The sequence below is a fragment of the Carettochelys insculpta genome, chromosome 3 (genome assembly GCF_033958435.1).
Source record: "Carettochelys insculpta isolate YL-2023 chromosome 3, ASM3395843v1, whole genome shotgun sequence".
NCBI lineage: Eukaryota > Metazoa > Chordata > Testudines > Carettochelyidae > Carettochelys > Carettochelys insculpta.
The window spans coordinates 95470813-95494738 of NC_134139.1; the positions used below are offsets into that span (position 1 = coordinate 95470813).

Here is a 23926-nt window from a genome sequence, read left to right on the forward strand (position 1 = left end):
TGGAGCCAGTGGTCATGGTACATGTAGATACTAATGACCTAGGGAAGGACAGGAGAGTGATCCTGGAGGTCAAATTTAGGCTGCTGTATAAGAGACTGAAGTGGTAGACCTCTGGAGTATCATTCTTTGAAATGCTTCCAGTTGCATGCATGGGCTATTTAGACTGGCAGAACTGCAGAGTCTCTATGGATGAGATGATGGTGTACAGAGAACTGAGTTAGATTTATTAGGAACTATTGAAACTTTTTTGGGAAAGGGGGAGCCTGTGCGGTGAGTAGTGGGGGAAGCTGGTGGCCTGTGGGCCACCTGTTACCCAGTGGGGTTCCACAAGCAGTCTGCAGACCACCTGGCTGTCTTCTCCCCCCACCATGCTTCTTACACACTGGGGCACTGGAGCTTTGCACTTACTACTCCTTTGCTGCTCTCCCAGTACTTTCAGAGGGACTGCAAAATGCCTGATTTGTGCTCCATTCCAGCTCTTTCCCCCACCCTCCCAGAGCTGGAGTCTCAGAAATCCATGAAAACATTTCAGCTCTGGGAGGGAGGAAGAGGAACAGCAGTGGGTTGTTGCAATCCACTGAGGTGAAGGAGGGCCACTCAAGCAGCCCACTCACTGTGCGTGGTTGACAATTCCTGCTATGCAGGAAGGATGGTCTCAACCTAAACCAAAGTGGAACCAGATTTCTGGCATTTAAAAAATACTAATACAAGGCCATAACTTCTTAATTTCTGGGAAGTCCTATAGAGTGTCTTATAAATAGGTTATTCTAACTCTGAAATCATTTCTGGGGAGTCAGCACAGCATTACATTTAAGAGGGCGTTGTTTACCATCTAGAAGTGACTTTACAAACTTTTCATTTTAGTGGCTGTTTGTCTATAGATAACTCCACAGAATACAATTCAGTGAATGGTTCAAATTGATAGAAGTACTGTGTAGACTGTCCTGTTTTATTATCTGTGCACACATTTCCAAGTTAAAATATTTTGTTGTACAGGAGTTGATTTTCTTTTTCTTTATTCTAATCTAGCCTTAATTTTGCATATGTTTTGTTTCGTACACAGAACAAGTCTGAAAGAGTTGTGAAAGACAATATGTATTTCTGGCTATCTAATTCTGTAACAATAAAGGTAAAGAGGAAATAGTCTTACACAGCCCTCTTAACTTACGTAATCTATTCTTGCTCTTTAAAAGAGTGCTCCATTAAAACCAAGAACATTTTAAATATCTAGGATTGGTGTCTTATCCAAAAATATACATGAAGAAAAATTAATAGTACGACTGGATGAAAATAAACGTGCATTATGTATTGGAATTTATGAAAATCCTCAATCTCAAAACAACAGTATGTTACACTCTAGGATTCAAAACTGGAAGAAAAATCTGCTGCTTTGGCAGTTTATATTAGGACATTTGCCATAGCAATAGGGATGTAATAAGTATCCAGTTTCATGACTAACCAGTAAGCATTGCCTTATCAGTTAGTGCTACCAGTTGCTCACAGACCCCTCCAGTTCCCCACTCCCAGCAAATAAGGAGTGGTTGGGTTGGCTCCACTCGGCGTCTGTCCCTTCTTTTGAAGCGATCGGGCAGCTTCCCCCACTGCTGCTCTGCATGTAAAAAAGCCTGAGGCGGCAGGTAGGCTGGTTCAGCTTCTGTCCTCTTCCCCCACCCCTGCTGCTCTGCATTTAAAAGGTTGAGCAGGCACACAAGCTGGCTCAGCTTCTGTCCTTGCCATGGAGATGCCTCCTTCCCCCTCCCACTGCTGCTTTGCATTGAAAATTGAAAATTTAAATGTAGAGTAGAGGGGAAGAGCCCAATCCTTGTGGGTCTGCTCAGCCTTTTAAATGCAGAGCGATGGGTTGGGAGGTGGCTAACAGAGTAACCAACAGAAATTTTGATGGTTACTAGGTTATAAGATTACTTGCTCTTAACCTGCATTACCAAGTAGGGATGTTAATGTCCATGCTGCAATTCGTGTTGTGATTGCAGCATGCCTATTTGTCTTATCCTTACCTATGCTAACATAGCTAAAATTAGCAGTGGAGATACAGTGACATGGGATTCAGTGCAGGCTGGCAAAGTGAGTGTGTGTATTTTTAATTGTCTGTCTATGCTGTAGTCACACCTTGAATTCCAGTGTGTACGTAGTTTGATTGTAAGCTAAAACTTGAGCAACAATATAGACTAAGTTCTGCTAGTGTTACCTCTTTAGCACCCACATCTATACTGAGAACCCTCATAACTTTTAGAGGAATACTTATTTTGATGATACAAGCAAAAGTTTACCAATTTAACACTCTTCCTACTCAGTCTGTCTCTTTTATTCCTTTGTATATTGTTTACTTATTTCATTTTCTTTAACTTGGAAAAGTCTTTAGTAAACTACCACAGCATCTGTCTTTTATGTTCTCACCCCCACTTTCCTGGCTAAACATTTTGTGCCTTCCCTTCTTTCTATTAGGCATCATTCATTTCCTTTGTTTCCTCTTCGTTCTTTGTGATGCCATCTGTTTGTTAGGAAAAAAACTCGTATAGCTGAACTGTTTGTTCTTGCACACAAACTTATCATGCAGAATGCCTGCTTAGAGTTCTGTACTGTATTTATTGTACACAGCTATGTTGTGGTTTTCTTTTCTTTTTTTTTTTTTTTTGAGTCTAGTTCTGCTTAGGTAACATGCCATTACTTGATTTAAAATATTAAATATCATCTTGCTTTGCTTGTTTCAACAGGTTTAGTCATTTAAAATCATGGGACAAACAGGTGTATCTGGTAGGATGAACACATGGAAATGTTTGATCTTGATTACAGCTATCACCACAGGTGGCTTTGTTTTAAACAGAAGTAGTGATCCTTGATGAACTTCAGGCATTTTCTCCTAGGCCGTTTCTACACATGCCACTTTCTTAAAGTGGCATGCTACTAAATGGCCCAAAATATGCTAATGAGGTGCAGGTGCATATTCCCCATGCCTCATTAGCATAAGGTCAGCTGATTTGGAGTCTGGAAGACGTTCTTCTGGACTCCAAAACACTGTTTAGAAGTGTGGCCTCTGGGGGGAGGGGGAGGTCTTCTGGAAGGAAGAAGGGGCCTCCAGAAAAAGGACTTCCTTCCGGAAGACCAGCCCCACCAGGGGCCACGCTTCTAAACAGCATTTTGGAGTCCAGAAAAACGTCTTCTGGACTCCAAATCGTGTGACCTTATGCTAATGAGGTGCGGAGAATTTGCATCCATGCCTCATTAGCATATTTTGGGCTGTTTCTATAAACAGCCCTACATAACAGGTAACCATTACACAGACTTCTTCTGGTAACTTAAGTGAAAGCCTTTCCCCAAATCTAACCTAACTGTTCGGTGAACAGGAACTAGGCATCTCTGGGTGTATCTACAGAGCCATGGGCTGTGAGATTTCCAGGCTGGGTTAATGGGCTTGGGCTTGTGATGCTTGTGGTAGAGTTGGAGGTGTAAATTACTGTCTCTCAATGGTCCCTCTTTTAATCCATGTGCAGTTTTTTCTGTTATGCTCACTGAGGAATGTACAAATATGCACCACCAATAGAAACAAAAAGCCTAGCTGTGGGTGCTCTGCTAATCAGCTGGATGGCATTTGACACTGCTGAGTAGCCACACAAACACACAGCTTACAGGGAACACTGCTGTCTCCATAGCTACTTAAAGAGGGTTAGGATGGCCCTTATAAACTCAAGTGCCTCAGCCAAGGGTAGAGGCTGATTGCCTTGGGCTATGTGGCTCTGCTTAATATGCAGTTCTGATTGCATAGAGCTGTGTTTCCCAAATGGTGTTCTGTGGAACCCTGGGGTTCTGTGAGAAAATTCCATTAAAATAGATGATTCCTCTGGGGCTCCCTGTCCTGTCATTGCTGAAATAGTAGAACTAAATTGAATTGGGCGAACACCCGGCAGGGGGGCAGGAGAGATCCTGCTGTTAGTGTAGCTAAACTCAGTTGGTTTATTTCAGTAGTGGCAGGGTGGGGAGCCCCTCACTTGCCCCACTACTGGAGCGGCCAGACCCCTTCAATGGGTGTGACTCAGCTCACCTCCACGCCAGCCTTCCTTCCGCTGGGCACTTGTAGACCCCCAGCACTGGCTCCCCAGCCAGTGTCACAGATGGGTTAGTCCCAGGGGACTGGTTTGGGGCTGAGGCAGGTTAATCCTGGGGCTTGGGGCCTGGGTTTGTGGCTGAGAAAGGCTTAAGTCTGCAGGTAGGGATGTGGGTTTTTTGGGATGGGGGTAAAGCTTGGTTTAGGGGGGTAGCTATGAGGGTTGAGGCAGGTGAAGCCTGGAGATGGGGGGCAGGTTTGGGGGCCAAGGAGGGTAGCGTTTGGGAATGGGGTTCCGCAAAATTCTTTTGCATTTAAAAGGGTTCTTTGGCCAAATGAAGTTGTGAAACACTAGTCTAGAGAATGATGTGAGGGAGAAGTCTTTATGTGAATGAGTGGTGTGGCATTGTTTGGTTTATTGCTTGTAGTGCTTGCCAATACATCTCGAAAAGGATATAGCAGAATTAAAGAGCGTTCAGGATGATGAGGAGCTGGTCCTACTGCCCATGCTTCAAGTTGCCTGAGAATTCCCATTTTAATGCAGTATTACAGTTCTGCAATATTTTATGCAAACAAATTACTCTGGCTGAAATTTCCTGTCAGTTGCCTTCTTCAAGCTGAATTTTTGGGAAGGTCCAAGTCAAAATGGTACAGCCATTTCGAAGAACAAGATTAGGGAGTAGTACATTTCCCCCACTCCCCCCACACCCATATTTAACAAAAATCTTGCCTTTGTTCATTTGAGCTCTGATAACTCTGTGCTAGGGATGGGGTGGAACACCTGAGGTTCAGGGATATGCCTATTGCATCTCTGGAAAAATTGCCTAAATTTGGGCAAGATACAAGCCTGTGAAAACTTTTTTTTTTTTTTTTTATATATGGTTAGTGGCAGCTTTTCAGTTTTTCACCTAAATTCTTGAGTCTGGGTGTACCAAGCATGTCTTCTCCAAGGGCTGCAGGGGTTAAGAAGTACTTTCCCTTTTAATTGCTGTTCTTCCTGGCTACTCTGGGGGCTGCTCTTGTGCTGGGCTCAGAATGAGCAAGAAGACTCTCTCCTGTACTCTGTGGACAGCAGTCACATTGGTAGAGCCAGGTAGTTTTGGAGGAGGAAGCAACCATGCTGGAATGTGGAAAGTGGGGTGGGGAGGGTTGCATAAGCTAATGGGTGGCGGGAGCATAGAGGGGAGGAAGTTGGAAGCCAGATATGACCACCAGGGGTTTCTTGCAGCTGGGAGGGTAGGGTGGAGCAAAATGCCAGTCCTGCAGGGCTGCCAGCAGTTCTTGGGCCTTCCCACCACTGCCACACACACACACAGCCAGGAACACTGAAGAAGTGGGTGGTCCATTTGAGTTCCCTACTTTCCTGGGGGCAATAGGATCAGGTTCCTGGCTTCCACCCTTCAGTGGTTGGGGCTTTGGTCATAAGGCTTTGAACAACAGGTGCAGTGGCAGGCTCCATACTGAGGTTCTGGGATCACCACTTCCCCAGATGCCCCTAGACTTCAGTGCCTTCTCTGGCTCTGAGCTTTCTCCTTCAGTGCCTTCTCTGAGCCAGGTCATTAGGCGTTGGCCTCAGCTACACAGCACTGACTGCTAGACCTGTGCTTACCATTTCCTGCTTGTTACCCTTGGTCCCCTCTGCCTTCTCTATTACCAGATTTGGGCTGTCTGGTGATGGGATTCAGCCACAGGACCCCAGAATCCAGCCATGGGGATTTAGGCTCTAGCCTGTGGCTCATCCCTCCCATCACTTCAGCCCCCACCACTGTGTTCTCCAGCACCAGGTTTCAGCCATGCTCCAGCAAGCTCTGGCCTTTTGGCAAGGGGCCTGGATTTGCCACCTCCCCCACATCACCGATGGCCCCCTGATCTTTCCCGTTCCTCCCTCTCCTGCCTCCTCTGGCACTGTATCCATTGCTCCCTAATCTGGAGAGAAAGTCAGGAAGACAGTGGTACAAACACACACATAAAGTGTGAGGAAATAGAATACATGAAAGATTTGTGACTGTCCTGCAGTAAGCTTGTATGCATTACAAATCATTGTGCTCTGTTCTTAAAATAGGGGTTACAAAAAGTATAGTTTGATGTTCTTTATTTGGGACAATCTCATATTCACATGCATTGTGCTCTTGAATTGAATTTTTGCCAAATTTGAAAATGTCTTCCTGCTATTTTGGTTTCCCACCCCAGTACAGATCATACAATGCTACCTTCCCTGTTTTATCCTGCCTACTTCATTATATCTTCTCTACTGCAAATTAAAATCTGATTGGATGAGAAATATAATGAAACAGAACTTTGCAGAGGGATCTACATGAGAACTCAAGAAGGAAGGAAATAGCGGAGGAGAATAATAGTGCTCTTGTAAACTGAAGGTGAAACATTTATTTTTGCTAAATACTGACAAGGTACAAAAACCGTAAGATGCAGAACTTCAGGAGATAAGATTTAGAATTTTCCATTTTCTGGAACTATTCTAAAAGCTAGAATGTGTACTATAGTGTGTTCTGATATGTTAAAAGCTTTTTGTCTGCATTTGTTTTCAGTTTATCTTCTCGGTGACTTCTTCCTCCTGCTATCTGCGTAATCTCTGCATGCATAGGAAGAGGGTAGTGATATAAGGCTATCTTAGGTGCTCCTGAGCTTTTCGTGCTTCCTTGTTATACTTCTGGGGGAATTCTGTGTGACTGAGCACATACAGAATTAATGTCCTTTGCAGATTTCTTTGCATCCTGCGGAAAAATCCTTTGATGAGAAGCAACAAAAGTCATCACAGACCTTTGCCTGGCAGTGCAGGCAGGTCTGGTTAGGTGTCTAGTGCAGCCAGGAGAGAGGGGTAGGTGGACAGATGTGTATGTGTGAGGCTTGTTACTGCTGAATACTTGGTGTGGAAGTACAGGAGTTTGGGAAGTTTCTGAGGAGATTGAGCCTGTCCTGCAACTACTCTCTTAGGCAGAGCAGGATATAGTAGCCTGCCTGCTGAGTGAATTAGAACATCTTTAATAGCTAAAAGCTTATTTCAAATACATGCTTTGATTTGTTTTCTCATACTGACTTTTCAGCATAAATGACTTAATTTTTTTCAGCTGATGTTGAGTATGAACCTTGTTATGATCAGTGAGAATGTAAAACTGGCCCGTGAATATGCCTTGCTGGGAAACTATGATTCTGCAATGGTTTACTACCAAGGAGTACTTGACCAAATGAACAAATACCTCTACTCTGTCAAAGATACGTATCTTCAACAAAAATGGCAACAGGTGAGCCATTATGTTTTGCAAATGAACATTTTAATGATAAAATGGTAAGTTGATGTTGAATAAGAAATGTAAAAATACCTAAACTATCTGGTGGTATTATAGCTTACCAGGTAATAGTCTTAATTAAAGCTTCATTGGCTCCCCCCCTGCACCTCCCTGGCAAAGTAAGGACTGGAGAACAATATTCATTATTGTACTAAGTTGCTAGTTTGGTTATTTTTTAAACTGTGCTGTTACACTTTAAACTGTTTGTTTAATTCTTATCACATTGCATTATTTTCAATGGTGTGGTTTTGACCATGTAGTAATGATTTAAGACCAACATATGCATGCTCCTTTATGTAAAACTTTATCATCTGAAGAGTAATCAGTCTTTATTCTTTGTGCTTTTTTACATTTAAGACTCACATGAAAACCAACAGCAGTTCTTTGAGTTGGTTTTAAACCCCTCTTTATCTGGCTGATTCGTCCGTGTATAAATGTGTTCAGACAACCTTCACAAATTTGTATATTTCATGTTCTGTAATACAAATACATGTATTAGACTAATCATGAACATCAGAATTAGATCATTAGTGAAATCTTGTGGAATTCAGCAGTGCGTATTCACGTTTTGTAACAGACCTACTAAAGCCAATTTGTTGTTAATATGTTAAATGTACTTCAAATTTTTGTATTAGGTTTGGCAGGAGATAAGCGTGGAAGCGAAGCATGTGAAGGATATAATGAAAACACTAGAAAGCTTTAAATTAGATTGCACTCCCTTGAAAGCAGCACAGCAAGAATTACCAGCTCGCGATGGGGAAGTGTGGTCCTTGCCTGTACCAGCTGAACGTAGGTAAGAAGAAAATCACTATGACCAGAACATGTAATAAAATAAAAAACATGCTTCAACTTCAGTGTGAATCTGCACTTGGGGAATTCCTCCCTTAAGGCTTAGGTAAGGGGAATGAAAACTTGATGTCCAGATTCTGGGAAAAGAGATTTCTGGATTCTACTTCAGGATGTCATTTTGTTTAATAGTCTGATTAAACATGAAGCATCAGTCTACTTCCTAGTTGTAGGAAGAAGGTGTGGTATGAAGACATGAGTCTTTTGGAGGTTCCAAGGAAGCAGACTTTCACTGTTGTATTTGTCTTTCCTCTCCTCATCCTTCATTGCTGCTGGTATGAAGGAGAAGTGGGGAAAGTATCTGTCACTCTAGCAGTTTTTATGGCTTTTCTCTCTTTAGAGCAGGGGTCTCAAACTCTGGCTTGAGGGCCAGTGTGAGTCCTCAAATCCTCCTAGCAGGGCAGCAGTCACCCCTCGCTCGGGGTGGGAGGGGTCTGTCTCTGCATTGTCATTACCCCCCCATGTCTCCTGGCCTTGATGCCGTGGTGAGTGGTGGAGGGGGCGTAAACCTTTAATACTTCCGTTAGGCACCCCAAGTAATCCCCAGGACCATGTCCCTCAGGAGCTGTGACTTAAGGGAAGAGCGCAGTGGAGTGGGGAAGAGACAGGACAGAGGCTGAACAGGAGCTGAACATGGGGGAAGGGAGTGGACATCACCGCCACAAGGACTCACATGGTGGCAGCTGTACATGGACGGGACTGTGGAACTGCTTGGCTCTATATGGCCCGTAGACTGAGTCTGAGACCCCTGTTTTTAGATTCCTCTTCTAGTGCATAACCTGGCCTGCCTTTGCTGCTTGTTGCTTTCCCAAGCAGAAGCCTGCAAATAGGCATGGTTTTTGACAGTTATTGCTCCTCAGTGTGTTCTAGTGGTCTGTGTCATTGTTACTGATCTTAGTAAATTCCAATTTCAACAGCTTTTTTCAAGGAGTGGAGACACTATAGCCTTGTTGGAAAGGGAAAGAAAATATTTCAGTCCATGCTTTTATTTGGGAATAACTTTACTTTTTTAAAAAAAAAAAAAAAAAAAAAAAAGTTGTGCAGAAAGAGAAGGCTTGGGTCCTGATCCCACAAGTTGTTTGGTCATACATAGATCCTTGTGCCAATGCAAAAACCTGCTAACTTTATTTGTACTTCCTTTGGGAGGAACATCTTGCAGGCTTAGGTCTTTAACGGTTTGTTGTGGTTTTAGAATAAGCATAATTCTTGTAGAGGTTTCAGTGGCCCTAAAGATTAAACGGACATTAGTAAAGTGTTCAATGTCAGTCAAGAAATGTGCTTAAATTGTTGTTTTAGAAATGAATATATTTGTGATAGTACCCAAAATCCCCAATGAGGATTTGGGCCTCATGGTGATAGGACAATCCCTGTATTGAACTTACTTTCTGAAAGGCAGAACAGCCAAATTGGGGGCGGAACCAGACAGAAGATGACCCTTCTTTATCTTGGCTGTTGCCCTTCCCTCCTTTCAAAAACTAATAAACAAGAGACTTCTATTTAACTGTGCCTGATCTGTTTTAAAATTAACTCAACTTTTATATTTATAATTTCTCCATTTAAATCGGCTCACTTTTATTTTTTGACCCTAGCATTTTTATTTCTATTCAATCTCTCCTGTCTTTTAAACAGTTCAGTACATTTCATTACGTTGCCTTCAGAATGCTGCACTTTGAGTGCAACATGACATCGCTCTTAGAATAAATTCAAAAGTTATACACTTTTTTTGTCTCCTAACAAGTTGTTTTGTAACAATGAGCCCATCTCACTCTTCAGAGGAAGAGTTCTGTTTATCACTAGTTTGCTGTAGAGCAGGAATGTTAGTTGCTGCTTAACATTGACCATATTAGCATTAATTTATGTTGGTCCTTTCATCATTAGCCTAGCACCCAGGGCAGGAGCCATACTAGCAAATGTGTTCATGAGAACCAGAGAGCTGTTAAGTTTTATTAAGGCACAGAATCTCCCCACAGATTCCCTAGGACGCTCGTGAGTTTTGAAGATTAGAGATCTGCACGTAACTCTCAACAAGCCATTCAAGCTAAACATGGGAGTTGTTTCTTCCTCATTTCTCAGCAATACAGTAGACCAAGTTACGCATAGGTTGCGTTACTGGGCAACCACGTGTAACTCACATTTTGCACAAGTTGGGAGGAGCTGGGAACTAGGCAGCAGACGGGCTCCTCTCCACTTGCAGAGCCAGGAAAGTGCCCAGCATGGCAACCAGTGGTTGGGAGGCCAGAATGAGGCAGCAGCTCTGGTCAGTTTCCCAGCTGCTGCAAGCACAGGGGAGCTGGGAGCCAGGCAGCCATGTGCTTCCCAGCTCCCCATGACTGATGATTTCAACTCACATAAATGCAAGTAATCCCTAAGTTGAACTCATGTATGTCAGGGGGTCTGTTGTAATTAGTAAAAGAACAGTTTGGCTCAGACTTGTAAATTAGAATTTTTCTGAAAGAGCAGATACAAAATATTTTGTATCAATAGGAATAAGTCTTGCTGGTGCCAAATAGAAAACCTTTATTGCATACCTGCAATAAGTATGGAGGGAATCACTTTTTAATTCAAGGTCTCACCTCTGTAAATACTTTTGCTGCACACTTTAATACTATACAATACATACCAACTGTGTAATTAGTTGTATGAGTCTCATTGAAAGTATAAAATGGCTCTCCTGCTCTTCCTGAGAGTCGTCAAGATTAGAAATTTAGTTTCTGAGGAGGGGGAAAATCATTTTCTTTACTTAAGCTAGTCATTTTGTGGAGGCTTGGAGAAGGGAGTTGCGGGGCTAGAAAATGGAAGCTTTGGGTGGAGTTGCTGAATTTTTGGAGGCATGAGATGAGACTTGTATCTTGTAAGGCAGTGGCATGCAAACTTTTTTTTTTTTAAAGCCACAACCCATATTTTATTGCTCTAGTGTCATGACCCCTGAAAAAGCAAGAAGAGTAGCCATTTTTTAAAATTCAATTACAAAATCAATAGGAGCCGCAATTCACCTGACTGAGACAGTCCTTAATACATAATGTCAAACTGTACTCTGTCACCCCTATTAAGAACAGCGCACACAATTTTTCAGCAGTTAGAAAGTTGTTACCTCCATCTCCTGGCTTTACCTGCATCCCACAAACCTATCCTTCATCCCCCAAGTTTTACTCTCCATCAGCCCAAAACCCAGCCATCGACCCTAGGTTTTATCTGACTGAAACAATGAGCTCGGCTCGCTGCTCCTCCATGCTTGCTGCTTTCCCCTATCGCCTCCTTTCTCAGCGCTGCTCTGGCAGGGCAGGCTCTGCCACCCCCTCCCCTCCCCCCCAGCTCTCCTGCAGCCTTAGCTCCCTGCCCACCTGGCTTTCTCTTCTGGGTGTCCCTGCCACCACTGACTCCACTTGTGGCTCTGGAGGCAGCTGCTGCTTAAACAAAAAAACTAAATTCAGTTTCAACTCTGGGCTTTAAGCGGCATCAGCAACTTCTAGAACCACAAGTGGAGTCAGCAGCAGTAGCGCACAGAGCTGCAAGTGGCTCTTTATGGAGCTGCAACCCCCAAAAAGACATCCATGACCCCAACCTACAGGTTGTACACCACTGCTGTAAGACAACTTTACTTTTTTATCAGTAACAGAACTTTTGTCTTAGTATTTTCCTTCTAGGCAACATTGTAGGTTAGTGGACTAGCATTTCATCTTTGGTCAGAATCTCATATTTATTTTGGTATTTTTTTAAAAAAAGCTGCACTTGTGCATTTAGCTTTTCCTTGTTTCATTGGCCTAAACAGAGAGGGGCAGTGTTCAAAGTCCTCAGGCTTTTTCCAGCCTTGATTTGCATAGATTTTGCAAGTCTTCTGAGGGGGTGAAATGCTCCAGTGGATTTTTGACTCATGCTAGCTAGTGACTCCGCATTCCTGACAAACCTTTTCCTTCTCTGCCAATTATCAACGGAGAATATTCTGGTAAAGGGACGTCAGTTTCTCTTGGAACATAAACATCTCTAGGATTTTTATCTAAGTGGTATAGAGTACCAAGACTTATGTTATATATTATAAATATATTAAGATTCTGGTGTAGGTACACTACGTATGGACAGGGTGAAGGGAATTGGAGAAGTATGAAATTTCATGACTTTATTTTCAAAAAAGTCTTGGGTTTTGAGGCTGGATAGCTTTTTATATTGGCAACTTGGGGGTAAAAACAACTACTTAAGAGGTGGAGATTTTTATCTTGGGCAATTCATAGTTAGGATTTGAAGAGGCTTAATAAAGCTCATTACAGACTTTAAAATTTAAATTTTGTATATGTGTTATGACCAAACAGACCTTCTCCAGGAGCCAGAAAACGTCAGTCTGCTCAGTGCAATGATTGCAGAGGTCACAATAATCGTGTAAGTGCAGCCGTCAGAGGCTCTCATCGTCCTGCCTCTCGAAATCCTAATGATAAAGGGAAAGCAGTACGTGGCCGGGAAAAGAAGGATCAGCAGAATAAAGGAAGAGAAGAAAAGGTAAACTTCATGAAATCCACAGATTTGTGGTTTCATTTCAGCTGTACGTTGAGGGCGAAGGGGATGGCTAGTGCAGAAGTTCTTTGACCAAGCTCTTTGACTTGTGTAGTGCTTCTCATTTAAAACACACTTACAAATATGGAGCCTCAGAACATTTTTAAGGTGGATGAAGATGACCTTTGAAGGACAGTATAATTGGCTGAAGATCATGTGCATTAGTTACTAGAGATAGGGCTTAAAACTTGCCAGTTGCTGACCTTGATTCCTGTACACATTCTTCTAGACTGTATTGCCTCTTTGTAAAGCCTTTCTTGCTGTATAAATCTGAAAATATATGAGTTCATTGAAACTTCTTTGGAACTGCTTTTTATAAGAAATACAAAATTATATTATTTCAGTCCTGATTAGGGATGCTAATGGTTAACCTGTAGGGGCTGGAGTAGCCCACTGCCTGGTGTGGTAGAGTGTTACTCCAGCCCCATGGGCTACTGCAGGTGGGGGCCACTCCAATGCAACTAGAGCAGCTCCCCTCTCTGGCAGCTGGGGGTGCTAGTGAGGCCTAGCCAGAACATCCCTGCCCACTGCCACCATGGATAGAGGCTGCTGTGTCCTGGCTTGAATGTCCCTGCCTGCAGTGCACCACAGTGGGCAGAGACAGTCAGATAGGGCTGGAGCACTACTACCCATGATGTGACTGGGCCATTGTGGTCAGTGGCTGTTCTGACTGTGCTGGAGCACCCTCCCCCCCACCCCAACCACAAGCAGTGCCCTTGGCAGGGATGCTCCAGTCCAGCCAAATTAGCCCCTGATTGTGGCATGTGGGGGCTGCTCCACATGGGGAGTGGCCTCCCCAGACCCCTGTACCCTGTGGCTAACCTAGCATTTAACCAGTGAACCCATTAAATGGGATTTTACATCCCTTGTCCTGTTCAGGGTGCCTGCTGTGTGTGTGTTTTTTTTTTTGTTTTTTTTTCCCCATCTGTGGACAGAATAAATTTTTGCCCACAGAGGCGTGTGTGGATGTGCACTACCAGTAGAAACATGCTGCCAGCTGTGGCTGCTATGGGTGTTCTGCTAATCAGCTGGGTGGCACCTGAATCTCTGCCCAGGTGTTCAACTTACATGGAACACTGGTCCTGATTATTCAAATTTTTAGAGTCTGAGTGAGGTATTTTTACATACTGCTCTTGCAGATGACAGCCTGAGGCTGTTGCCTTGTATCTTTCAAAACATCTGGAAACATTTATCGGGATTCAATTAACTCTTAAAGGAAATCTTAAATCTCTCATTCAGAAAGTCAACATGATCTCAGCTGCTTTATAGAAATAGAAAGGTAAACTGGCTCCATCTAGGTTGCTAATTTTAAGAAATGACCTATACTTGCAGTCAAAACTAGGAACCTTTTTAATGGTTAAACTGTAGTTTTCAAAGGGACAGTGTCAAATAATATTAACCTGATAGTGAGTGAAATACAAGATCACATTCAACCAGCAAATGTCATCTTTGGCACAGCTTTCTAAAATAATGGCTGTCTGTCATAGGTTTGCTGGATTTATTTAGTAATGTCCACAAAAGTGAAGAATAGAATCCAGGGTTTACTTTAGTTCTTGTAATCTCTAATTATGCTTGGATATAGTGGTGTTTAGTTATAATCTATACTACCTAGTCCACAGGTCAGCAGAATCAGCCCAGGGGGCTGGATCTGGCCTGCCAAGCATTTCTCTCTGGCCCACCAACTGATTAGCAGAGTGTACATACTTACAGCCAGCAACATGTTTTCAGCTGCCCTTCCTCCCACGTTATTGCAGCTGTAGCTGATGTGCTCCTAAGATTCTGCTGCTAGCTGTCCAGAGGGTAGAGGGTAGTGCTTCAGTCAGAGTTTTCCCCTGTACCCCATCTTGTAGAGCAGGGATCCAGGAGAGGGAGACATACAGCAGAGCTGCTCCAGTCTGAAGCATGAATGGTAAGTGACTCACTCAGGAGTGCAGAACAGGGGAGAGGGGAGACAACAGAACAGGACAGATTTCCCTTAAGCAACTGCGATGGTGGCTTTTCTCAAACTTAAGCAGCAGCAGCCGGCACACACGCTCACTGTCAAACACACCCAATCTGTGCCACACACACATCGTCACTGTCACATATGCACTACACTGCAGCACACATTCAATCGGTGTCACAAAGTCTGTATCTTACACAGTTTCACACCTGCATTTTTCTGTAGCCCCCAGTCCTTCCGCTCAAGGGTCCCCCGCCTTCTGGGGGTGGTTGGGGCAGGCACCAAGCCAGCCTGTGTTCAGTACCAAAATTCATGGAGTTGCCTTTCTGTTTAAATTATTGACCACCTCTGACCTAGTTAGAACTAGACACCCAGAAATAGTCTGCACAACATGTTGTGTGTATCTCGTAAACTAAACATCTGGCATCTGAGTTAGGTAAGCAGGATTCAGTGCTTTATAGTAGTAATACCAAATCCTATTCCCATTTATTTCAAGTTTTGCGGTTATACTTGATTTTAGTAAGAGCAGGATTAACTCAATAAGTAAAATGCTACATTGACTCCTTAGAAAGAAAAGGAAAAAAAACACTTTAGAAGTTATCTGTCTGCCTTCACTGCGCTTTGCTGATGGGACAATGTTAATGGAAACCCTTTTTTCCTAATTGTTTGTTAGTAAAGGAACTTTGAAAGCACCGTGGGGGCAGAATCGTTACACAGGGCTTCAGAACTAGATGGGATTCCTTTTATCTGCACCCACTGCCCCAATTCATTTGGTGCCCCATTTGGATTTACCCTGGAGAAAATACAAGTAAAAGTCATGCGGAGGCCCATAACTTTGTACAGCATACACTGCTCCAATACAGCTTCTCATGAATTCATGCTGTCATGTGTATCTATTTTGTTTTTTAACCTAGAACAAGTCTTCATCTGATGTTTCAGAATCTGAGCCAAAGAAGTTTGACGGTACTGGGTACGATAAAGATTTAGTAGAAGCCTTGGAAAGAGATATAATTTCTCAAAATCCTAATGTTCGATGGTAAGATTGAGTATAGCTGTTAATAGTAATGAAAATGTTTTGCCTCATGATCAGTGAGCTGGCATGTCCCTGTTATCAAGTGCTAAAACAAATGTCTTCTTTTCTGTCCAGGGATGATATAGCTGACTTAGTTGAAGCCAAAAAATTGCTCAAAGAAGCAGTTGTCTTACCAATGTGGATGCCAGAATTCTTTAAGGGAATTAGAAGACCATGGAAGGTATGAAATTGCTGATTCTTAGCAAGCAGCTTAAGTCTAAGACCTGTCCTAAAAGGGGCAACTGAACTGTCAAATGGTGTGGGAATGTGTGTTACGCTGGAATTGTAAAGTAGATAGGTTTTATTTGAATACAAATGAAGTTAATGTAAGCTAAAACATTATACTGGCATGTACTGCATTCTGTTGGTACTCAAAGTAATAACTTCACAACAGTTTTGAGAAGAATCATAGAAATGTAGGAACAGAATTGACCTCAACAGGTCACCTAATCTAGTCCCTTGCATTGAGGTAGAGCTATGTATTATCTAGACCATCCCTGGCAGGTGTTTTGTCTAACCCAGTGTTTCTTAAACTTGAGACCATGGAACACCAAATTTTTATGTAGAACACCTATGGAAAAGTTTTTCCCAAAAATACAGTTGGGAATGGCCCTCTACCTGCCCCTCACTCAAAAAAAAAAAACAAAAAAAACCTACAGCAAGAAACAAGGTGAAGTAATTTAATCAGGTATGCTTGCAATGAAGAAATAATATTGTATCTGGTTTTAATAATGACATATATACCATCAGTGTATTTTTTCCAAACACTCGCAGCACACCTGCAAGTTGTTTATGGATCACCAGTGCTCACTGGAACACAGTTTATGAACACTGGTCTAACCTGTTCTTCAAAGGCAGGGATGCCACAACCTCCCAAGGTAATTTGTTGTGGTGCTTAAATAGTCTTAATGTTGAGATGTTTTTTCTAATGGGTATCCTAAATCTCCCTTGTCCTGTCCTTGGTGGTTAAGAAGAGCAATTTATTCCCCTTCTTATAGCACACTCTTAAGGACTTGAAGGCTTTTGTCTCCCCTCAGTCTTCTATTTTGCAGACTAAACAAACCACATTTTTAACTGTTTCCTTACAAGTTGTGTTTCTAGATCTTCAGTCATTCTTTGTAGCTTTCCAGTGGACTTTCTGCAGTTGTACACCTCTTTCTTGAAGTGTACCGCTCAGAACTGGATCTGGTATTCAAGGTGAAATCTTCTCAGATCTAAGTTAGATTGAAAGAATTACTTGGTTACAACGCTCCTGCTAATATGCCTCAGGATGATGTTCACTTTTTTCTAGCAATATTACATTGTTGTGACTGTCATCTTTCTGCAGTACTTCTTCCTAGTCAGTCATTTCCCATTGTGTGGATGCACAGCTCATAGTTCCTTATGTGGCGTACTTTGCATTTGTCCATATTGAACTGCATACTATTTAATTGGGATAACTTCTTCTCCGGGTTTTTTTTCAAGATCATTTTGATTTGTAATCCAGTCCTTCAAAGCAGTTGCAACACCTCCCACCTTACTGTAATTGCAAACTTTGTCTACTTGGTGTCATTATCCAAATTATTTCTGAAGATATTGGATAAAACCAGAACCGATCCCTTTTGAAAGGCTAAATCTAGTAGGGCCTTCAGCAAAATTGTGAGCCACTGATAACTGCTGAGCTGTGGCTTTTCAGCCAGTTGTGTGCCTGCATTATATGAAGTTTGTCTTCTAGCCCAGCAATGCTCAGATGTAGACCTCACAAATGCATGCCATCAGAAGCCTTTCTTGTGGCCACAGCCTCCTGGGCTGTAATGGAGGTGGGAGGCAGCGTAAAGGTCCCTCAATCTTTCTGTTGATTCTGTATGACCACTTCGGTGGTGGTAGCTTGGGCCACCCAGCGGGGATGCAACCCTGCTGTCCCCCTGCAGGCACATGGGGGACAGCTCTGAATGAGGAGACAGCTGGTGGATCGCTCACTTTCCCAGTGGTGGTGAGGCTCAGGCTTCGGGCTTCAGCCCTGTGGTAGCAGGGCAGCAGACTCCAGCTGCCCACCTTTGGCCCCTGGCCCTGTCACCTGGCCATGGGACTTCTTGATTTACCTGTGGGGCTTTGGTTTCCAGCTCCCTGCTGCCTCCTCATATGTGCCACATGCCCCTTCCCCCTCCCCAAGGCTTAGTTATCCCCAAGTTTACCAGGACTGAGTAAGTCTGCAAGTAACAGTGACACTTTGTTTCATATCACTTTTCATAATGGATTTACTAGCTCTCACTAAACTAAGTACAATGCTTTGTATGTGTAGAGGTCCATATTTTTTGTTTTTCCTTAAGCTAATTCAACATTTTAGGAAAAAGTGTGGCCGCCAGCAAGAGCTGGTACCTGCAGGCTGAGGCCAACTGAACTCCTTTCCCTGAGACCCCCTCTAGGCTATATTGTCTAGTTAAGAGGTTTTCAAACTGTGTGATGTGCCCCCTCAGGAAGCATGGAGGAACTCTAGGTAGGGAGCAAGCATTGATGCCAGGCAGCTTATGCCAGCCTCCCCTTCAACTCACCTCAGTGGATTCGTGTAAACATCTGCTGTGTCTGTTTCCGCTTCTAGCAGGCTCTGTGCCCATCACTGGCTCAGTCCCCAGACGCTATTGCACTTTACTTCTCCAATGCTGAAAGCCAGAGCCAGGAGGGGCAAAGGTGCAAGTGGAAGCAGCTTGCTCCTTAGAAAGCTTTGGCTGTGCCATTAGTGGCTGCATGCAAAGCTCACAGCTGTAGATAATTTAATTGCAGTTGCATTTAGGTCTCTTGTTTATAAATAGGCTATCAAGCATACTTTTGTGTATGTCTATATTGTCTTTGTTGCAGGAGTTGCAACTAAAAATTATAACTCAAAGGGGGAGCGTAGGGCTCTGCTCAGTTTTCAAATCACTGCTCTAGAACATCATGTGAGACAATATCAAAACCCTTACTAAAGTAGAGAGAGATCAGATTTACTAATTCGTCCCTATCCACCATGCTTTTTAACCTGTCAAAGGAGGATATAAGATGTTTTGTTCTTGACAAATATGTATTGTTTTACCATCTTATTTTCTTCTAGGTGGTTACAAATGGATGGTTTGATTATTTGCTCCATTATCTTTGATTTACTGAAGTTAAGCTGAATGCTCTATAACTCCCTGAATTTGAATTGTCTTCATTCTTCTTTTTAAAAATTGTAGAATTCTTAAGGAACTGGCTGAATATCTCTGAGCTAATAGTTATCGTTGAGAATCTGTGCAGAGGAGTGATGCTTGAGGACTGGAAAAGGGCAAATTTAGTACCTATCTATTTCATCAGTCCCTAGTCACTAAAGATATCTAACTAGTTCTTTCTTTCCTTTTTGAGCCTGATATTCTGCTAGTTGTCCAGTCTCTGCTATTTTTTTTTGGTAAAAACTTGGAACAAAATCATTTAATAGCACTTTGACTATTGGTATATGGTGTTTGGTTTTTGCCCTCCCCTCATCATTTAGGAATGGGCCCATCCTGTGTCTTGTTCTCATCTTTCTCCACATGTATTGTAAAATGCTTTTTTTTTTTTTTAAGGCTTTGTGTAGCTAGTTTGATCTAATTTTGTGCCTTGTCCATTCTAATTTGCGTGTGTGTGTGTGTGTTTAATTATATTCATATTTGACTTAGTTTCCAGTTCTTGTATTATTTCTTTGTTTTGTTTCAGGTCATTGTGCAAATGAGGTCAAAGTGGCCTCTTACCATACAGTAAAACCCTGAGAGATATGTGCATCTCAGGTTAATGCAACTCCCGCCCCTGACAGGAGCAGCAGCCTGGCTCTCCTCTGCTAGCAGGAGCTGAGAAACTGACCAGCACCAGCCCTGGTCAGTTTTCTGTTTCCTGTGAGCTGGAACCTAGCTCCCAGTTCCCCACCACTGGAAAGAGATGGGAAACTGACCAGTGCTGCTGCACTGTTCGGTTTCCTGGCTCCCCGAGTTAAGCAAAAATTCATTTTACTTGGGGTTGCCAAAAACACAACCTCCACATTAAGTCAGGGGTCTATTGTACTTCTGTCTCTTCTAAACTTCCAGTTAGTTCATTCCTGCTGTCAGTTCTCCTGAACTTTTTCCCTTAGCTTTGCTTCCCAAGCAGTCATACTGCCAACTCCCTGAGTTTGGTGAAGCCTCCTTTCTTAAGTGTGCTGTCTTCTGCTGTTTTTTCTGCTCACTACCACCATTCATAAGAATCTTGAATGCCATAATTCTATAATCACTTTCACTCAATCTGCTTTCCATTTTTAAACTTAACTAGTTATTCCCTGTTTGTTTGAAATCAAATCCCCTCTATCGTTTGCTTTTTTTTTTCCCACCTTCACTAACAAGTGTATTGAAGAACTTGTTGGTTAATTTTGTGCCCTCCTGTGTCTTCCCAACAGAAGTCTGGGTGTAATCGAAATCACCATGAAGACCTATGGTTTTTGGGTTTTTTGTTTTTTTTGGTTGGTTGGTTGGTTTTTTTATGATTTTATTTTAAGAATTTCATCCATCTTTTCTTCCTGGTTTGGCAATGTAATTAAGCAATAGTTTGTACTAAATATTCTACAATGCAGCTGTCAAAAGCTTCATAGGCTCTGATTATTGTAGTGGGTTTTCACTAGCATTAACAGATATTGGTTCATCACTTTGCACTTTCTCTTCTCAAATAGGGTGTGCTGATGGTTGGTCCACCGGGTACTGGAAAGACTCTCCTTGCAAAAGCTGTAGCTACTGAATGCAAAACAACATTTTTCAACATCTCTTCATCAACACTTACTTCAAAATACAGAGGAGAATCTGAGAAACTTGTCCGCCTGCTGTTTGAAATGGTGACTAACAACTCAATAGTGGATTGTAACTTGGTTTCCAGAGCAGTGAAACCTAGGCAAGATACGGTGTGGCACTAGGCCTCCAAGCTAAAGGCTTATTGATAGTCCTTTCAAGCGATTGTGATTTTAAAAAAAAAAAAAAAAAAAATCATGTCATTAAAATAGCTATAGGGGGAGGGATAGCTTAATGGTTTGAGCATTGGTCTGCTAAACCCAGGGTTGTGAGTTCAATCCTTGAGGAGGCCATTTAGGGATTGGAGCAAATAGATGTCAGGGATGGTGCTTGGTCCTGCCAAGAAGGCAGGGGAAAGGAGTAGATGACCTCCCAAGGTCCCTTCCAGGTCTAGGAGATGTGTATCTCCAATATTTTAGGGGGGAGGGATAGCTCAGTGGTTTGAGCATTGGCCTGCTCAACCCAGAGGTGTGCATTCAATCCTTGAGGAGACCATTTAGGGTTGGGGTAAATAGATGTCAGGGTGGTGCTTGGTCCTGCCAAGAGGGCAGGGGACTGGACTAGATGAGCTCCTGAGGTCCCTTCCAGTTCTAGGACATGTGTATCTCCAATTAATTAAATTTAAAAAATCACACTCATGCCAGTAAAATAGCTATTCATCATGCTGTTAAACAATAGAATACTATTCAAATATTTTTGGATATTTTCTACTTTTTTTGTAAATTGATTTCAATTAAACAGATAATGACATGTACACTGCTCACTTATATTTTAGGGCTGTTAGTCTCAGTAAACTTGCATGATTAACTCAAAATGATGGCGATTTAAAAATCATGATAAATTGCATTTTTAATCTCAGTGTTAAACAATTGAATACCAACTGAAATTTATTAAATATATTGGATATTTTTCTGCATTTTTAATTATAACATGACACAATGTACACTACTGTTTTTATTACAAATATTTAAATTGTATAATGGTTAAAGAAATTGCAGCTTACCAGTGGAGATTATTACATAACTTTACTCAAACAAAACAATATAAAACTTTACAGTTAATAAGCCCCTTTAGTTCCACTTCTTGTTCAGCCAATTGCTAAAAGAAATGCTTTTGTTTACGTTTGCAGGGGGTAATGCTGCCTGTTTCTTATTTACAATGTCTTCTGAAAGTCAGAACAGACATTTCCATGGGACTTCCATAGCAGGCTTTGCAAGGTATTTATGTACCACATATACTATACGTTCGTATGCCCTCTGTTTCAGCCACCATCTCAGAGGACATGCTTCCATGCTGATAATTTTTTTTTTTTTTTAAAAGTAATAGTTAAATTTGTGATTCAACTCCCTGAGGGAGAATTTTATTCCTTGCTCTGGTTTATCTGCTTTCTGCCATATATTTCATATTACAACTGTCTTGGATGAGGACCCACCACATGTTCACTTTAAGAACGCCTTTTACTGATGGTTTGACAAAGCACAAAGAAGGTACCAGAGTGAGATTTGTGAAGATCACTTCAGCACTTGATTCAGAGCTTCAGAATCTGAAGCACCTTCTCAGCACTCAAGGGACAAGATTTAGAACGTGCTTTCCAAAATCTTAAAAGAGCAGCACTCTGATGTGGAAGCTATAGAACCTGAACCACCAAAAAAGAAAATCGGTCTTCTGCTAGTGGCGTCTGACTCCGATCATGAACAGGAATTGATCTCTATTTCTTTGGGTCGCTTTCAAGCAGAGCCTGTTTGCAGTATGTATGCATGTCCTCTGAAATGGTGGCTGAAGGGACATATGAATTTTGAGCACATCCCCCACATAAATATTTTGTGATGCTGGTTACAAGAGTGCCATGCAAACACCTGTTTACCCTGTCACCTGAAAGTGTCACCAAGAAGTGGGCAGCATTATCTTCTGCAAATGTAAACAAACTTGTTTGTTTGAGTGGACTTGTAGGTTCTAATGTTTTTATCGTGGTTTGGTTTTGAGTGCAGTTATGTAACAAAATCAACATTTGTTACTCTTTTCACAGTAAAGATGGATGAATCAGTTTGTGGCACTCGACCCATTTAATAATAATATGCTGACTATACCAGCATGGGTTTAGTGCTGACTTGTAGTGATATTTGACCTTGATTTTCATTTAACGATCCCACAACATCTTTAGCACATTGGTTTTCAGTGACCAGGTCAGATATTACCTTTTGATAATCACTCTGCCTATTTAAATTATATTCAGGGGTGCACATTGTCACTTCGAGCTGAATGCAACATTAATTTCCATTGTATAGTGTTAAATAGCTGGCATGTAATACTGCACTTGAATAGGATAGTATTCTGCTGTACATCCTTGGTACTGAAAATAAAAATGCTTAATGTATGTATGTTTGAAAGAGTGGAAGTGAGGGATGTCTGCTATTTACTGAAATGATGCTGAATCGCTAAAGCCAAAACGTCACAACAATGCTGATTGGGCAGCTCTAGGAGATGCCACAATTCCAAAAGAGAGAAGGCTAAATAAAGCTGAAGGTAAACTTACGCAATTTTATTTTCTGATTTTATCTAGGCTCGATTTTATGCACCAACAACTATATTTATTGATGAGATAGACTCTATTTGTAGTCGCAGAGGAACCTCTGAGGAGCATGAAGCCAGCCGTCGTGTGAAAGCTGAACTGCTTGTTCAGATGGATGGTAAATAAACTTAATTATTGATTGTTCTGGATTAAATAAAACATGTAATTTTATACTCTAGGCTGTTCTTTTAAAAGATATAAACCCACAAACATTACTCAAAAAACACTGCAAATACACTAATCTTCTCTAAACTACCTTATCTGTCCTCACAGTTGCCATTTTCGGTATCTGAAACACAACTTTCATATTGTAACCTCAGAATGGCTGAGCTTCCTCAAATCACCAAACTCCCTCTCATCATCAAGGCTCTTATAACCCTGTATTTCCTGCAAGGATTTTTTTCCATCCTTTTTAAAACTTCCCCTTGAGTAGTACAATAAAGTACAGCAATCAGATGTAACTGTATAGTTCTAGAAGCAGACACTTCTTCTCAGGGAGTCTTCACTAAGTGCTCTGGACTTTCCTTCCATATAAGTGATTTGAATAACTGTATCCTTTTGCCAATTCCAACTTCAAATGGCAGTTATCTCCAAGTGATTTGTCAAAAAAAGAAAATTCACATGATGCTGTTTTGAAGGAGCATTATAATAGTAACTGCATACTTCAGTTTCTCTTACAGTTTGAGCAACTGTTACTGTACAGGAAAAAACACTCCAGTTTTATTTATGTAGAAAATTCAGCTAGTTTTTGTTTCTTTGCTAAATATTATTGAATATGAACTTAAAGTAACCTGCAAATCCCTTGGCTAATCTGC

At 41.9% G+C, this 23926-nt stretch overlaps 1 protein-coding gene across 3 annotated transcripts in view; it reads left to right on the forward strand.

Annotated features, from left to right (window-relative positions):
- KATNA1 (katanin catalytic subunit A1) overlaps nt 1-23926 on the forward strand; it is a 38999-nt gene that overhangs the window by 3588 nt on the left and 11485 nt on the right. For all 3 annotated transcript variants that reach the window (XM_074990404.1, XM_074990405.1, XM_074990403.1), the window contains exons 2-8: nt 7147-7320; nt 8001-8158; nt 12516-12699; nt 15610-15731; nt 15843-15948; nt 20431-20589; nt 23103-23229. In XM_074990404.1, the coding sequence (XP_074846505.1) occupies nt 7150-7320; nt 8001-8158; nt 12516-12699; nt 15610-15731; nt 15843-15948; nt 20431-20589; nt 23103-23229 (1027 nt within the window). In that variant the 5' untranslated portion in view covers nt 7147-7149. The remainder of the gene's footprint in view (nt 1-7146; nt 7321-8000; nt 8159-12515; nt 12700-15609; nt 15732-15842; nt 15949-20430; nt 20590-23102; nt 23230-23926) is intronic.